This window comes from Nomascus leucogenys, chromosome 6, assembly GCF_006542625.1.
Source record: "Nomascus leucogenys isolate Asia chromosome 6, Asia_NLE_v1, whole genome shotgun sequence".
NCBI lineage: Eukaryota > Metazoa > Chordata > Mammalia > Primates > Hylobatidae > Nomascus > Nomascus leucogenys.
This window is the reverse complement of record NC_044386.1, coordinates 28,916,705-28,935,130: the sequence shown is the minus strand read 5'-3', so window position 1 is coordinate 28,935,130 and position 18,426 is coordinate 28,916,705. Positions and strand designations below refer to the sequence as shown.

The following is an 18,426-nucleotide window of genomic DNA, read 5'->3' as shown; positions in this document are numbered from 1 at the left end:
ATTATCTTGAGACACACATAGGTTGATTAAGAAGATGCTTTCAAAGTGGAATTACAAAATGAAAGGATTATTGAAATAGGTGGGTTGCATCTCAAGGTATTGTCTGGGTACGTGATTTTAAGGACGTGTAAAGATTGTTTCAAAACTGTTTCACCCCATGTGGATGCATACACGGTTGCAAGCACACACGGTGTGTGTTCTGTATGGAGTAAAAGCTCCCCATTGGACTTTCTCAAATTTCAAAATACACAAGGAAAAACATAAGACTGGCAGTTGGGAATTTTCAATCCTTTCGCATGTTTTTATTTAACAGTCACAACACTTTATAGGCCTTTTTGCTAAAGAAAAACTAAGGCCAGGAGAAGAGGTTGAGTCACCCCACAGCAAGCTACTATAAATTACGCCAAGAAGCTGTCACTGCTAAACAATATTTCCTTTATTTATTGGGGGAAAAAAGCCCCAAATGTTTAGAAATACTACTTTATTATGTGCCTAATAAGCATAATGAATATCCAAACTGTATTCTATGAAAGGCTCATAGCATTTCCTCATCAGAGTGATAATTAAGGTTCAATAAATAAAATGAGGATGCTAAACTTTCCATAGCACAGGCATGATTACTGTAATAAGTACTACCTTCAAGAAGCCACTCGTGCACATTCATCCCATGGAGCGTATGAACACAAAGGAAATTGCTATGCTCCCTCCTCATAAATCCCCCAAATGAAAGTGCAAGATGAGTTTGCTCATTTTATCAAGATCATGGGGTTGTTTTACATGTTTTGTTTTTAAGATTACTATGTTCATTCCATTATCTTTGTTGGCTACTTTTAATTTCCCTTTTCCATGAAGTTATCAGTTTTACTGCATTTGAAATCTGCACCATGTCATTAAAATCCCTAGTACCTGGAGCTTTGTTTTTTTGGTGATTGAGCTCATAACTTTTCATGAAAAAAGTTTGTGAATATGTACACTTAGAAATTCTTTAAAAATATTTTACCCTTCACTGTTAGCCTTTTGATGTTATTTATATTACTTTGGGAAGAAATATTAAAATGCAATGCAGAATTTTTAAAAATTTCTATTTCAAACGCTCTTGATATTTGTCGGATTAGCAAATCAAAAACTTAACTCTTTTTACCTTTCTGCCATTTTCACATTTCCTGTTATTTTACTTAACTCTGTCTAGGCAGTAAGTACATGATTTTCCTCATAGTTACATAGTAACCATGACAAATAACACTTTACCATAATAAATGTTCTTTCCTTTCCCTTTCAGGACTCTGCAGACAGTGGGCCCATCCCATGCCCGAACCTACACTGTGGCTGTTTATTTCAAGGGAGAAAGAATAGGCTGTGGGAAAGGACCAAGGTATGAGAAGAGAATACCTGGAATTGCTTTGAATGAACATCCTGTGTGTCTAATTCCCTAGCTGGTATCTCCAAACTCAATCATCTGTCTTTTTTAACTCAGAGAATAAAATGTTTAAGAGTAGTAGCAAAGTGAATTCCAGGGATTAATGTCCCCACATTAATTGTCTCAAAGCCAAGCCCTGAATCAGCCCTGGACCGTGGGAATACCATTGTGTAAGGGGGCTTTAGCTATCTTGAGAAAACCACATTACCTGGTAAGAAGGTCTGCCTAGTTTTAGTTACCCAGCAGAGCGCGCTTTGATGCAAGCTGTGCGTGTAAGATGTGTCATGTCGTCATGTCGCACATGACACGACCATTAAACTTTTTTTTTTTTTTTTTTTGGAGATAGAGTCTCACTTTGTCACCCAGTCTGGGGTACAGTGGCGTGATCTCCATTCACTGCAACCTCTACTTGTGCCTCGGCCACCCGAAAAGCTAGGATTACAGGCACGTGCCACCATGCCCACTAATTTTTGTATTTTTAGTAGAGACAGGGTTTCACCATGTTGGCCAAGCTGGTCTCGAACTTCTGACCTCAAGTGGTACCCGTCCCCCCTCAGCCTCCCAAAGTGCTGGGATTTTAGGTATGAGTTCACTGTGTCCAGCTCTGTTAGACATTTGATTTACTACTACTCACCTGAGCTGTATGGAAATGCTAGCATCTTTGAGTGAAAAGAATTATGTATATTATCACCTTTCTTTGAACTCTCCAGTCTGTATCTTAAACTGAGAAATGATTTGAAACCTGTCTATATATTTTTTTTTATTCTTTTCCTCTTTAAACTTTACAGTGAGGGTATTCAAACTTAAGTATGAAATACTTCAGACCTAACATAAATGGAAGGCATTTTATCGCAGTATTAAAGTGTGGAGTGAATAACTTAAGGAGGCTTTGTGCAAATCAATGACATTTCTGCATGCTCTTGTGTATATTCCTATCTGTGCAGTTCAGTGTGTGACAGTGTAAGTAATCAGAGGAGATTTTATGCACCAAATGTGAAAATCAGCCTGAAAAATTTGTAGCCATACCTTGCATTTTTGAAAAAAAAAAAAAAAAAAAAAAAGAATCTTGAAATTAAAGTATATCTTACTTTTATTTAATAGTATTCAGCAAGCGGAAATGGGAGCAGCAATGGATGCGCTTGAAAAATGTAAGCCTATTTTTTTTTCTATAATTATGTTCATAATGTAATGAGTGTTTTATGGAAAGGAAATGAGGAAGGAGAAAAATGGTAAGTACTGATAAAATGTGATCTTGTTTTCTTCAGAATTATTCTTTACACAGAGAATATAGTAGAATGTGAGACATGCTAAAATGGGCTTATATTTAAAAATAAAAGTGTTCCTGAGTGCTTTTTGATTTGCATTTTCCTTTTTTGCTTAGAGTCCTAATCTCAGCGCGGGTGATCTGTGTGAACAGCCTACTGTGTTTTCTTTCTTTTTTTTTTTTTTTTTTGAGATGGAGTTTCGCTCTTACTGCCCAGGCTGGAGTGCAGTGGTGCTATCTCGGCTCACTGCAACCTCTGCTTCCCGGGTTCAGGTGTCAGGTGATTCTCCTGCCTCAGCCTCCCTAGCAGCTGGGATTACAGGAGCCTCCTACCACACCCGGCTAATTTTTTTGTATTTGTAGTAGAGATGGGGTTTCACCATATTGGTCAGGCTGGTCTTGAACTCCTAACCTCAGATGATCCACCCACCTCGGCCTCCCAAAGTGCTGGGATTACAGGCATGAGCCACTGTGCCCAGCCTGTGTTTTCTTTCATACATTTCTGTGTTCTCTAAAATCTTGTAACAGAAAAGTATACGTGTGAAGGTTTTTTCTTTTTTGTTTTGGCCGTTGTTTTATTAAATGGGCTGTTATTACATACTTCTCTGCACCTTTCTTTTTTTGCTCAATAATGTATCATGAGCAGCCCTGCAGATTATAGAAAACAGCTCCAATTCATTCTTAGTGGCTGCATAATATTTCCTGCTATAGGTGTGCTATATTTTATTCAGCCTTTTTGTTATTGGTGGACATTTTTTTTTTAAATCATCACCAATAAATGTTATATATTGGTGCATTTTAGTTCTGTGGAATAGGTTTCCAGGAGTGGGATGCGTGGGTTGAAGAAACTTCAATTACATGATTGACCTTGCAGGAAACTGCATAGTCTTTTGTAAACTGAAGGCTTAAGTGCAAGGGATTTTTCTTCTGAGGTCTATTGTGCTGCACAGCAGAACCTGTGGGCACAACATGACAGTGCAATTCTATTATGCTTCAAGTACCCCGCTAAATGAGGCAGGAGACAGCAAAGTGTGGGAAGCTAAAAGTGAAGAGGCCCAGAATCCTCAGGCGTGGGAGAGATTCCAGGAAAGGCAAGCAGGCCAAGAGCCAAGTGGAAATCAGCAAAGTTTCCTGTTCAGGGACAGGGAGTTTAGTGGGAGCAGACGCTGATACTGCCAGGGTCCAGCATCCATGGATTCTTCACTGAGAGTTTAAGTTGGCTATTAGGAACATCATCCATTGTACATATAAATTTGCAATCAGAGTGAAATAAAAGTGAGATTCCATTTTTTGTTTGTTTTCAACTATAAAACAGTACTGGAGAGATCACCTACTCTGAGACAGGCCTGCATATCCATACTGGTAGGAGTGAGTTGTTTAAACTACTGGAAAGCAATTTGGCAGTATGTAGCAGTTCCTTAAAGAAATTCATACCCTTGGTAGGCCAAGGTGGAAGACAAAATTAAAAAAAACAAACAAAAAACAAACAAAACCATTAGCCAGGCTTGGTGGCATGTACTTGTAGTGCTAGCTACTTGGAAGGCTGAGGCCAGAGGATCACTTGAGCCCAGGGGTTTGAGGCTGCAGTGAGCTATGATCATGCCACTGCACTCCAGCCTGGGCAACTGAGTGAGACCCTGTCTCTTCCCCTCCCCGCCAAAAAAAGTTTATACCATGAGAATCATGACAACTTGATTTATAATAGCAGATAAAAACTATGTGTTTTAGAGTAGGAAAATGTTTAATAAATTGTGGTATATCCCAGGGGCTAGGAAACATTTTCTGTAAAGGGCATTTTAGACGTCCCAGACCATACAATCTCTGTCGCAATTCTCCAGCTCTGCCACTGTAGCCCACTGGCCTGGATAGTGTGCAAACTAATGGATGTGTCTATTTAATGGGTGTATCTGTCTGTCAATAAAATTGTATTTATAAAAACAGATAGATAGCTGTATTTGGCCTGTGGATAGTAGTTTACCAACCCTTGCTATATCCAAATGTATCCATTAAAGTAATGGTTTTAAAAACTAATGATATGGGAAAATGCTTGTACTAGAATAAGTGAAAAAAGTATACCCATAAATACATACCTATATTCTACTTTCCCAGTGAGTAGAGAAATGATTTTAAATGTTCAAGTGTCTAGGTGTATGTGTGTGTGTATATATATGTATTTATGTATGTATATACACATTCACATTGCATATATATGTAGTACAACTTCATAGGAAAAGGGCTGTAAAAGTTTTATCAATAGTTAAATGTGAATTGTGTTTTTCAAATGCAAATTTGATTTTACAGTAGAGTTTATTCTGGAAATAGAGTTCATTTTGTAGAAACTTGCTTTACAGCTAACTTAGTGGGATTTGTTTATTTTTGAAAAATGTAGTTATATTTGAAACCTACATAAGGAATCAATTTGATCAGTTCAGGAATAGGATTTTAATACTGTTTTATTTCCAAAATACAGATGTCATGTTCTTCTTTTGTTTAAAATCAATCTCTGGGCCGGGCACGGTGGCTCATGCCTTTAATCCCAGCACTTTGGGAGGCCGAGGCAGGAGGCCAGGAGTTTGAGACCAGCCTGGCCAACATGGCGAAACCCCATCTCGACTAAAAATACAAAAATTAGCCGGTTGTGGTGGCACACGCCTGTAATTCCAGCTACTTGGGAGGTAGAGGCAGAGAATTGCTTGACCCTGGGAGGCAGAGGCTGCCGTGAGCTGAGAGACTGCATTCCAGCGAGACTTCATCTCTAAATAAATAAATAAACAAAATCAATCTCTGACCCCCAGACATACCAGGTCTTTGCTGATTCCCCACCTGTCTTTCAGATGCTTTTCCTAGCACCCTGTCCCTTCTTCAACCTGGTGTAAGGATGGTATACTATATAATTAAGAGGGAAAAAAGAATTTAGGTTCTATTATACAGTTGTCTCCCCTTATCCATGGGGGATACCTGACCCCAGTGGATGCCTAAAACTGCAGATAAAACTGAACATTATATAGATTGTATTTTTTCCTACACATGCAAAATTTAATTGAAAGAGGAAATTTAATTTACAAATCAGGCACAGAAAGAGATTAACAATAATTAAATAAAATTGAACAATAATATACTGTAATGAAAGTTGTGTGAATGTACTCTTGATTGTATGCTGTGCCTTCTCTCTCTCTTAGAATATCTTATTGTACATTATCCACCTATTTTTGGCCCATGGTTGATCACGGGTAAATGAAACCATGGAGAGCGAGATCACTGATGAGGGGCCTGCTGTATATGTAGATCCACTTCATTACGCATTGTCATTAAAGCAAATAAATGAACTTGCCGCCAAGCATGCCATGCTTGCCCACATCTTGGATTCTTCATGTGTTTGAAACATGAGGTTATGTGTCTGCTTTAACCCAATAAGTTTTCTGCTTGAGTTACTTTTGCAAATACAGCTTTGGGCCTGTCATCACAAACCTAAAAATTAATTATCAGACATAATGACTTACTTAGAACGTGGCCCCTTTTTGTCCACCTGATCTTTCTTTGCTCTTTTCTGAATCTTTAATTCTTGGTAAATAATGGTGTGATAATATCATTTGTTTGAAGTTTTTAGTTTGAGCTTTTCAAAAACTGTGACTCCATTTTACTGTATCCTTTCATCTCTCCCAGAAAGTCACCTGTTGCTAGGAGAGTGATGCTAAAGCACCTGCTTGGTAACATTCCCAAGCCACACGTCTGTGTTTTGACATTTCTGTATGTTTGGTGCCTGCTATACCCAAGTTCACATCAGATACTGAAATTTACAATCAGGGGCACTCATCCAGACTTCCAATATGTTTTTGAGTGATGAAAGAATAAGGGAAGAAAACAGTTTTCTATCTTGTGCCTTATAAAATACAATTATACACATTTCATAGTCACGCATATTTGTATGTGCATATGTTTAGTTGCATCATTCTTTGCACTAGTGGCTATCCTTCATTAAATATAAAATATATTTCCTTGTGTCAGATAATTTTCCCCAGATGGCCCATCAGAAGCGGTTCATCGAACGGAAGTACAGACAAGAGTTAAAAGAAATGAGGTGGGAAAGAGAGCATCAAGAGAGAGAGCCAGATGAGACTGAAGATGTCAAGAAATAAAGGAGGGCATGCAAGTGTGGAGTATTTACTTGCTCAGTAACTGTGACTGTTGTCTATTGAGACCTAGCCTAGTTTTCCTACGGACAATGAATGAAGTGTACTCATTGAAATAAAATACAGAGTCAAATCGCTATTGTTGTTTTAATGATCTGTTTTTAGCTGGATGGTCTTTATTACAAAGTATTAGATTTTTCTTCTATTTAATGGAAAACGACTTTGGTGAATGTGCATTACTTCCTTTTATTTTGCTCTTTAAATAATAAAATTCAAGAAGCATATTCTATGTGGAATAGATCCTGTTTTTCCATCTCTGTCCCAGATTGTGACCCTAGACTTTCAATTGACAAGTACAAAATTGACTTTACTAGACATTTTGACTATCCTGTAGTAACATCTATCCTTTTTCAAATCTCTGGATTTTTAAGTAGATTGTTCAGCTTTCATCTGGTGGCTGTTCATTAAGTTATCAGCTGCAAATATTGAACTTACCTCTCTCTAAGTAGTGAATGTTTTGTAGAAGGAATCAGTTTAACAATTAATTGGCTAATGGGAGAAGGGGAAAGACTGATATTCAAGTCACATAGATTCTTTGAATCATTAGAATAGGAGAGAAATCATGATTCTAAGCCAGGCCACACTTTAAACCAAGTGCTCTCACCCTGGGGTTAGTGGAACCTTTAAGAAGTTAATGAACAGACTTCAGGGAAGTCAAAACCTCCCAAAACTATATTCAATTTTCTGTGTGTGTTTGAGATTTGAGAGGGCATGGGGAGCAGGAAGAGGAGGGTTCGTGGCTTTTATCAGCCTAAGTGGGCCCTGCAGTAAAAGGCTAACGTGACATTAAAAGACATGACATTTTTTAAAGTTATTCAAAACTAAACATCACTGGTTTCTTATTAATAAAGGCAAAACTTCTTTGTAAAACAAATCTGTTTCATTCATCATTTCAGCAAATATATAGTGAGTGCTTCCTATGTATCAGACACTGTTCTAGCCTTTGGGGCTATAGCAGTGAACAGAACAAACAAAACCCCGGGTCCTCGCGGAGCTTGGGTGCTAGTGCAAGTATACCCACAACAGACCAAGAGCCCAGTGGCAAGAAATAAAGCAGGAACTTGTGGGTGCAGTTTTCAATGAGGTGTTTGAGGAGTTCTCCCTAAAAGGGTATCATTTAAGATGGGAAAGAGGAGAGGAAGTGAACGCTTCAGGTATCTGGGAGTGTTTCTTATATAAATAACTATTAAATATTACCTATGTATTGTCAAAAATTTGAAAAATGGGCCAGGCACGGTGGCTCATACCTGTAATCCCAGCCCTTTGGGAGGCTGAGGCAGGCAGATCACTGTAGGTCAGGAGTTCGAGACCAGCCTGGCCAACATGGTGGAACCCCAGCTCTACTAAAAGTACAAAAATTAGCCAGGCATGGTGGCGGGCGCCTGTAATCCCAGCTACTCTGGAGGCTAAGGCACGAGAATTGCTTGAACCCCGGAGGCAGAGGTTGCAGTGAGCCAAGATTGCGCCACTGCACTCCAGCCTGGGTGATAGAGCAAGACTCAGTCTCAAAAAAATAAAAATAATAAAAATTGAAAAATATATTACTTTTATTAGCAGGAGAAAGAAACAAATGTTGCTTAGGAACTATTATGGAAAAAGTAGAAAGCATAAGCAGAAAGATAAATAAATCACTCATGATTACATCACCCAGATAATTTTTATGTCCTGTTGGACTGTCTTTGTAAATACACACATGCATTCATGTGTTTTAACAACAGGATACCATATATATGGTTTCCATAGCCTTTCTAACTTTTTAAAATATGAATATCTTTGGGCGTCGAATTCACGTTTACATAATATAGTTGTTGATGGCTGCATAGTAATACACATCTTATATGCCAATGGTAGATATATTAACCAATCTCATCAAAGATGTGTAGGTTGTAAGCAATTTATTGTCATAGACAGTGCTGCCACATACCTTTTTGAGGGTGTGTATACACACACACACACAAACACACACACACACATTGGAGAGAGAGATACCTCTCCAGGATGTCTTCATTTGCTAATCATAAAAATGTAATGTGGTGCCTTTAAAAAAGCTTGTCCTGATGCCCTTCCTCCCCACCAGTGATGCCAGGAGACAAGTGAGGAGGGAGAAGAGAGCTCATTTCTTTTTCTTTGTTTTCTTTTTTTTTTTTTGAGATGGAGTCTTGGTTTGTCACCCAGGCTGGAGTGCAGTGGCGTGATCTCAGCTCACTGCAACGTTCACCTCCTGGGTTGAAGCGATTCTTCTGCCTCAGCCTCCCAAGTAGCTGGGATGACAGGTGTGCACCACAACGCCTGGCTAATTTTTTTTTTTTTTTTTTTTGAGACGGAGTCTTGCTCTGTTGCCCAGGCTGGAGTGCAGTGGCGCAGTCTCGGCTCACTGCAAGCTCCGCCTCCCGGGTTCACGCCATTCTCCTGCCTCAGCCTCTCCGAGTAGCTGGAACTACAGGCGCCCGCCACCACGCCTGGCTAATTTTTTGTATTTTTAGTAGAGACGGGGTTTCACCGTGGTCTTGATCTCCTGACCTCGTGATCCGCCCGCCTCGGCCTCCCAAAGTGCTGGGATTACAAGCGTGAGCCACCGCGCCCAGCACGCCTGGCTAATTTTTGTATTTTTAGTGGAGATGGGGTTTCACCATGTTGGCCAGGCTGGTCTCGAACTGTTGGGAAAAAGCTGAGTGTTGGGAGGGAAACTGAGGCAGGGCTTGCATAATATCCTCTGGAATGTGTCTAGACTTGCTGGCTCCTTGCTTCTAGCCATCCTAGGCTCCTAGGCTCCTATTCCCATTATCTCAAATAGCAGAACATGTTCTATATAAATGCTAAACCATCACAGCTGTAAATCATATGCTTAATGCAACGTGTCCTTTTGACCACCACATTCTCACCACCTGTTTCTTTGTTGGATTACCAATAAATACCGTGGGCTGCCAAAGCTCAGGGCCTTCACAGCCTCCCCAATAGCAATGGCCCCTCTGCTGTCCCACCTTTCCCTCTTAAACTTTTTCTCAATCCTTTGACTCCGCCGAACTTCATCGCCCCCACAACCTGGTGTTGGGTCTGATCACCCCAACATTCCTGGCTGCTCAACTTGGGGCGACAAAGACCCTGGTGAAGGAACGAATGCCAGAATGTATGAAAGTGGAGGACGTATGGTCAAAGGACACCCGAGGACGTCTAAAAGAAGCTCAGCAGGAAAGCTGAGAACTCAGAAGAACCAGGATAACAATGGGACAAAGTGAAAGCAGACATTCTGCTTATTTAAATTTCTTCAGGCATTTATGACGAAGAGGGGGAGTGAAAGTTAGTACTCAGAATTTATCACTCACTCCTTAGTGCAGTAAAGCGGTTTTGCCCGTGGTTCCCAAAACAAGGGACTATGGAGTTGGAGGAATGGAAGAGAATTGGCAGAGATTTTAAAAAACGTATAAAGATGGAGCAAAAATTCCAGTCTCAGTTTGGTCAGTGTGGGCGCTAATAAAAGCAGCTCTTGAGCCATTTCAAACAGATGAGGCAGATTCAGATAAGGAAGAGGAAGGACGAGTGTAAAACACTACAGATTCTGAATGTGAGGAACAGGAAACAGGAAATTAAAAGAAAGGGAAACTGAAAAATATGTTTTACTAGCCCGTCGGCTCCACCTGCTGAATTAAGTGAAGGCCACCTCCTCTCTCTCCCCCTTAATGGGCGAGAAGATGAATTAGCTACAAAACTCACTGCTCCTGTAGTTGCAACACTAAAACCTGGAGCAATTGGTGGTGCTATACAAAATTCTATTCAAAAGGCTAGAGCCGAGGGAGACCTTGAAGCGTGGCAATTTCCCGTAACTATAATCCAGCAGGGAGGACAGCAAACGTCCCTCCGCTGTGTTTCTAAAATCCATCTACAAGGGAGAAAGACATATTACAAGTAAAGAAAAAAGTGTACCCTATTCCTTTAAAAGCCAGGGTAAATTTAAAACCTATAATTGAAGGTCTTCTCCGTGACCCTATAACACTCCAATACTACCTTGTTAGTGTAAACAAGGGTGTAGCCCAAAAGCACTGAGACCACTGACAACCCATAGCCTTCCTATCAAAAATCCTTCACCCAGTAACCCGCAGATGGCCCAAATGCATTCCATTGGTAGCAGCGGCAACTGCTTTGCTAGCAGACGGTAGAAAAATAACCTTTAGAGGAAACCTCACTGTGAGCACACCTCACCAGTTCAGAGCTATACTAAGTATATATATATATATCTATATAAAAGCAAAAAGGTAGCTTACTCAAAAATCTTAAAAGTGTGGGGCTATTCTGTTAGAAAAAGGTGATTTAACATTAACCACTGAAAATTCCCTTAACCCAGCAGGTTTCCTAACGAGGGATTTAAATCTTAATTACCATACAAAGGTCCGACCAGACCTAGCAGGAACTCCCTTCAGGACAGGACCATAGATGGTTCCTCCCGGTGATTGAAAAAACAAAAAACCCACAATAGGTATTCAGTAATTGATAGGGAAACTCTTGTAGAAGCGGAGTTAGGAAAATTGGCTAATAATTGGTCTGCCCAAACATGCGAGCTGTTTGCACTCAGCCAAGCCTTAAAGTACTTACAGAATCAAAAAACTATCTCCATCCTGACTCAAAAGGTTACTTACACCCTCTGAAACGAATTGGCGTAAGAACTGTTGTTTATGGGAATACATCTTGATGGGGCAGCCGGGTTGTTACGAAATACTCAGGAACCCAACCCAGCTCTAGAACTCACCTCTGAGTGCAAAGGCAATGCTGGGCACGCTAGTAAATGACCACTAGAATCCAGCAGCCTGGACCTCTTTCTTTGTGGTCAAGAAAGGAGGGAAAACAGGTGAGCGTAACTAATCCGATAAGCAGAGGTCCATGGGTGGTTATGCACCCTGGAAAGGAATAAGCATTAGGACCATAGAGGACGCTCTAGGACTAATGCTCATCGGAAAATGACTAGGGGTGCTGGCGTCCCTATGTTCTTTTTTTCAGATGGGAAACGTTCCCCCCAAGGCAAAAACGCCCCTAAGATGTATTCTGGAGAATTCGGCCCAGAGTGCATGTACCTTTTTCCCTCTCAGACTTGAAGCAAATTAAAACAGACCTAGGTAAATTCTCAGATAACCCTGATGGCTATATTGTTGTTTTACAAGGGTTAGGACAATCCTTTGATCTGAAATGGAGAGATATAATGTTACTGCTAAATCAGAACTAACCCCAAATGAGAGAAGTGCCGCCATAACTGCAGCCCGAGAGTTTGGCGATCTCTGGTATCTCAGTCAGGTTAATGATAGGATGACAACAGAAGAAAGAGAACAATTCCCCACAGGCCATCAGGCAGTTCCCAGTGTAGACCCTCATTGGGGCGCAGAATCAGAACATGGAGATTGGTGCCGCAGACATTTGCTAACTTGCGTGCTAGAAGGACTAAGGAAAACTAGGAAGAAGGCTATGAATAATTCAATGATGTTCACTATAACACAGGGAAAGGAAGAAAATCCTACTGCCTTTCTGGAGAGACTAAGGGAGGCATTGAGGAAGCATACCTCTCTGTCACCGGACTCTATTGAAGGCCAACTAATCTTAAAGGATAAGTTTATCACTCAGTCAGCTGCAGACATTAGAAAAAACTTCAAAAGTCCGCCTTAGGCCCGGAGCAAAACTTAGAAACCCTATTGAACTTGCAACCTCGGTTTTTTATAATAGAGATCAGGAGGAGCAGGTGGAACGGGACAAACGGGATAAAAAAAAAAAGCCACCTCTTTAGTCATGGCCCTCAGGCAAGCAGACTTTGGAGGCTCTGGAAAAGGGAAAGGCTGGGCAAACTGAATACCTAATAGGGCTTGCTTCCAGTGCGGCCTACAAGGACACTTTAAAAAAAGATTGTCCGAATAGAAACAAGCCACCCCCTGGTCCATGCCCCTTATGTCAAGGGAATCACTGGAAGGCCCACTGCCTCAGGGGACGAAGATCCTCTGAGTCAGAAGCCACTAACCAGATGATCCAGCAGCAGGACTGAGGGTGCCTGGGGCAGGCGCCAGCCCATGCCATCACCCTTACACAGCCCCAGGTATGCCTGACCATTGAGGGCCAGGAGGTTAACTGTCTCCTGGACACTGGCGCAGCCTTCTCAGTCTTACTCTCCTGTCCCGGACAACTGTCCTCCAGATCTGTCACTATCCGACGGGTCCTAGGACAGCCAGTCACTAGATACTTCTCCCAGCTACTAAGTTGTGACTGGGGAACTTTATTCACGTGCCTTTCTAATTATGCCTGAAAGCCCCACTCCTTTGTTAAGGAGAGACATCCTAACAAAAGCAGGGGCCATTATACACTAGAAGTGGAAGAAGGAAAAAGGGTAAATATGTATACAGACTCTAAGTATGCTTACCTAGTCCTCCATGCCCACGCAGCAATATGGAGAGAAAGGGAATTCCCAACTTCCGAGGGAACACCTATCAAACATCAGGAAGCCGTTAGGCCCCAAAATTCTCCTTACCTCTGAGTCTACTTCCTCCGATCCCTGCCTAAAGATAATTTTACGGGGAAGAGGATTTGCTTGTGTCTCTCCAGGTGGCGATCAGGTGCCTATGTGGGTGCCCACCAAACATCTGAAGATCTATTGTGAGCCACTGCATCTAGTGGACCCACCTGTACAGTGCGAATTGAAGGTTTAAGGATTGCTTTTAAGCCTCAATTTGCTTTCCCTGTGCCTTCTGTTAGAAGGGGACTGTTTCTCATTATGAGTGCCCTCCCGGCCACAGCCACAAAAGTTTTTGCTTCTGTTTCAGTAGATTTACTAACGGGGGTGGGGGTGTGTGTAAGGGTATACTTGTGTTTTTGCAGGAGATGAACGAACCATGTGGGTGCCCTCAAGATATGCACGACCATGGAACAGGAGACTGGAGGGACCCATGAATCCCAACCATGGATCGGGTTCCCCAGTATGAGCCACGAGCCAGTTGAATCTGAATGCGAAGATAGAACGAAGACTGACCAGAGTCACGATGCTTAACGGACCAATGCTTTCTGACTCAGCTCCTGTCTACCCTGAATACAAGAGACCCTAATAGTTAGGAATATCATCGCCCCTATTCAGCATGAAGAAGTTACAGAAGACGGACCTTCATCCTTCTGCAACCCCTAGGATTAAGGGTCCTCTGGTAAAAGGGAAAGGGGAGATATGTGGGAAGCATTCAAACCAGAGCAAGTCCAGTTTCAATAAGAGCTAAGAAAAATGAAGCTGAATCACCAACTGGCAATTAAGGGCTGCACAGCCTGCAATCGCCTTGCTCAATTAAGAGGCCACCTCTTATGCTAGTAATAATAATAGCTAGTAATGATAGTAATAATGATACCTTCTCTTTTACAAAAAAGAGAAGGGGGGCATGTTGGGAAAAAGCCGAGTATTGGGAGGGAAACTGAGGCAGGGCTTGCATAATGTCCTCCGGAATGTGTCTAGACCTGCTGGCTCCTTGCTTCCAGCCCTCCTAGGCTCCTAGGCTCCTATTCCCATTATCTCAAGTAGCAGGACATGTTCTATATAAATGCTAAACCATCACAGCTGTAAATCATGTGCTTAATGCAACGTGTCCTTTTGACCACCACATTCTCACCACCTGTTTGTTGGATTACCAATAAATACTGTGGGCTCCCAGAGCTCAGGGCCTTCACAGCCTCCACGATAGCGATGGCCCCCTGGTGTCCCACCTTTCTCTCTCAAACTGTCTTTTTCTCAATCCTTTGACTCTGCTGGACTTTGTCGCCCCCATGACCTGGTGTTGGGTCTGATCACCCCAACATCGAACTGCTGGCCTCAAGCAATCCACCCTCCTCAGCCTCCCACGGTGCTGGGATTACAGGCATGAGCCACCACGCATGGCCAAGAGAGCTCATTTCTGAGCTACATCGGTTTTGGTACATCTACCACCCTATTTGGTGCGCTCTTTCTGAGCATTTTATTTAAGTTATATGAGCAGCAGACAGCAGGACTGGAAAGAAAAGAATGCTGATGGCCTTGAAAATGTTATGAGCAAAAGCAAAAAAGCAGGGGAAATAGTTGATTTTTTTTAAAAAATAAGCACTTTTACTACTCTTGAATTGCATAAAAATAATGTCAAAGCCGGCATGCTTTTCAGGAATTTCTGTTGGACCCTGACTTTTACTCTCTGTAGCACTTTGGCCCTTTTCAAGTTCCCTCTCCATATTAATGGCTCTTGAAACCTGAAGAAGTCAAGTCCATAAAACACTAGAGCACCACTTGTAGTGGAACCTGCCACACACATCAGTGCAGCTTAGCTCCCAGGGTTCTATAGAGCAACGGTGAGGCCGACACTAAATTCCGTAACTAGCTAGCCACATAGGCCAAATCAGGAGGCGCCTGTGAGCCCCGCCTCCCACCCAACTGAATGTTCTCACATGTTCCAGTTTGATTAGAAGAGTCAGCAAGAGGATGTTCAAATATTCACTCAGCTGAGTGTTAAATGCTATTGGTCACAGAGGCTGAATATGAAGGTTTCTTCTCACAAGTCACTTAGGGTCTGGCTGGGGAGACAAATGATGGTGTGTGTGCAGACAAAGGGCTTCTAAATGGGGAAGGAAAGAAGGGAAAGTAGCCCAGGCAGGGAAGGCTTCACAGAGGAGTTAATACTTGAGGAATTCACTGAAGCTTGATGAGAGGGAGTTTGCAAGGTGGGGGAAGACATGCCTTTCCAAGGAAGCAACAGGATTGAGAGGCAAGAAAATGAGTCAGGAGTCTTAGTCCATTCATGCTGCTGTAACTAAATGCTAGCACCGTAAACTCGGTGACTTATAAATGGGAAATGTATTTCTCACAGTTCTGGAGGCTGAGAAGTCCAAGATCCGGGTCCCTGCAGATGCGGTGTCTGGTGAAGGCTCACTTTTTGCAGTGTCCTCACCTGGTAGAAGGGGCAATGTCACCCTCTGGGCCTTTTATAAGGGCATTACTCTCTGTAAGGGCTCTGTTCTCTTGACCTAATCACATACCAAAAGGCCTCACCTAATGCCACATTGGTGATTAGGTTTCCGACATGAATTTGGAGTGTGGAGGGATACCAACATTCAGACTGTAACAAACCTATTATTATGTTCCATGAAAGATGTGATGAAGGTCTGAAACAAGGCATTGGGAATATGGAATGGAACAGATTTGAGGCAGGTAAGAGAGAAAAATCTACCGGTCATGGGGTATGGCAAGGTATCTCAATTTGAATACTGTTGACATTTGGGGCCCAATAATTCTTTGTTGGGGCAGGGGACTGTCTTGTGCATTGTAAGGGTGTTTAGCTGAATCCCTGGCGTCTGCCCACAAGGTGCTAGTAACACCCCTTCCCCTGGTTGTGACAACTGAAAAGGTTTTTCTACATTGCCAAATATCCCCTGGGAGCAAAATCACCCCTGGTCAAGAACCACTAGGGTAGGAGAAAGGAAGCAAGAGAGCACCAGGCCAGATTTTGTGCAATCAAGATGCAAACTATTTTTAGAAAAGCAGGATTAGGCCGGGCACTGCAATTACATGCCTGTAATCCCAGCACTTTGGGAGGCCAAGTCAGGTGGATTACCAGAGGTCACGAGTTTGAGACCAGCCTGGCTAACATGGTGAAACTCCGTCTCTACTAAAAATATAAAATTAGCCGGGCTTGCTGGTGCATGCCTGTAATCCCAGCTACTCGGGAGGCTGAGGCAGGAGAATCGCTTGAACGCGGGAGGCGGAGGTTGCAGTGAGCTAAGATTGCGCCATTGCACTCCAGCCTGGGCAACAAGAGCAAAACTCCGACTCAAAGAAGCAGGATTAGAAAGTAGGTATTTAGTTGTCTCTGTTGAACTTGAGGGGCCTGTAGAATGCCTCTGTGGAGATGTTTAATAAGCAGTTACATATACGGTTTTATAGCCCAACAAAGATGCATGGGCTGAAGTTCAGATTAGAAACAGACACAGAATGATCAGTGGCATATGTACTTCTACAAGGGAGGGCATTGTTTTTCCAGGCTGAAGACAGAAAACCATTTCAATGATGTATTGCTTTGAAACTAGGTTTAATACATTCGATAAATTTATACAGGCGAAGGAACTCAACTCTCCTTTGAATTATTTCATCACTAGATGAGATTTTCTTAAACCAGTAGGCTTTTAAAGAATTATTTCCATCTTCTTTCATAAGTTTGTGAAGTGTTTGTGAAATTTCTCTACAACTACCTTGTACAAAATGAAGACCCCTTGTGAATTCCCCAGGTAATTGTTCTGAACTAGGAGTAAAGACGTATTTACAGAAGCCTTGCAGAAATATTCCCTATAGCTACCAGCCCAAAAATTCTTCACCAGACTTATTACTTGTTTATTATCTCATGAAAGATGAAATAAACATAAGTATATTAGGTATTATCATATTACTTATAAATATCAGAACATTTAAGAAAACAACCTAGGCCGAGTGCAGTGGCTCATGCCTATAATGCCAGCACTTTGGGAGGCCGAGGTGGGTGGATCACCTGAGGTTGGGAGCTCGAGACCAGGCTGACCAACATGGAGAAACCCTGTCTCTACTAAAAATACAAAATTAGCCAGGCGTGGTGGTGTGTCAGTGGCCCCAGAGACATCCCTTTGAAGAGACCCCTGCCTCATCTCTGCCAGGAACTCAGCAGTGAATGGGCACTGCTGTCCCATCACCCAGTAGCTGCTTCTGGAAGTTTTCTTTCATTTCTGCTGAAATATTTGTCAGGTTAAAGAAGAAATTTTAAATGAAGTTATATAAAAAAAACAAAAACCAGACCTGCACTAGCTAATCATTTGTATGCTGAATATTAGCCCATCATGATTTGAAACTCCCGGATAAAACAACTTATAATGAAAATGCAGGCAGACTCTCAACTGTAGCGATTCTAATGCTCACCTCTATTATAATAATAATAGGGGTCTCAAATGGAGCTGTGGAGAACAGTGGCTGCCCCTGACTAGAATTCAACCAGAAAGATCAAGAGAGAGCCCTAATTGCCTTTCTTCTCAGATCAAACAATTGACTTAATTCTCCGGGCCTACACACGGAAATGTGTTTGAGGAGATTCAAATAGGTTACTATAGAGGATTAAGGTTTTCTCTGCAGATTATACTTTTATGCCCTGTAGTTCATTGCTTGAAGTGTTAAGTAGTTTTGTCAAAATAAGCAGGGCTGGAAGGATTTTTAGAAACTTACAAATCACATACTCTTGCTGAGTAACACAAGGGACCTCTGTTTTTTGTTTTTTTTTTTTTCTCTCCCTTAAAAAAAAAATTAATGGTTGAGGCATGAAGGTGGGGAGAAATTAACCATGTTCAAGATTAGTTGGAAATTTCAAGAGGCATCTCAGATAAGAGAAATACAGCTGTGGTGGTTTATTGTATTTCCTCTCTTGAAAATTGTTTCACGAATGATGCGGCTGAAGAAGCCACATAAAGAGAAGGGATTTTCTTGTGAGTGCTTAACTGCCTGAAGAGAAAGTCCGAAGGGGATGTGAAATCCGACCCTTGAGGCTTCTCTGCAGTGCCGTGCTAATCAGTGTTAC

At 41.9% G+C, this 18,426-nt stretch overlaps 1 protein-coding gene across 5 annotated transcripts in view; it reads left to right on the top strand.

Annotated features, from left to right (window-relative positions):
• Nucleotides 1-7,100, top strand: part of DROSHA (drosha ribonuclease III) — a 131,181-nt gene extending 124,081 nt beyond the window's left edge. For 4 of the 5 annotated variants that reach the window (XM_030813941.1, XM_030813939.1, XM_030813940.1 and 1 more), the window contains 3 exons: nt 1,280-1,372; nt 2,519-2,565; nt 6,687-7,095. In XM_030813941.1, the coding sequence (XP_030669801.1) occupies nt 1,280-1,372; nt 2,519-2,565; nt 6,687-6,817 (271 nt within the window). In that variant the 3' untranslated portion in view covers nt 6,818-7,095. Of the gene's footprint in view, nt 1-1,279; nt 1,373-2,518; nt 2,566-6,686 lie in introns of all 5 variants that reach the window. The other variant, XM_030813937.1, reaches the window with a different exon arrangement.
• The last annotated feature ends 11,326 nt before the right edge of the window (nt 7,101-18,426 follow it).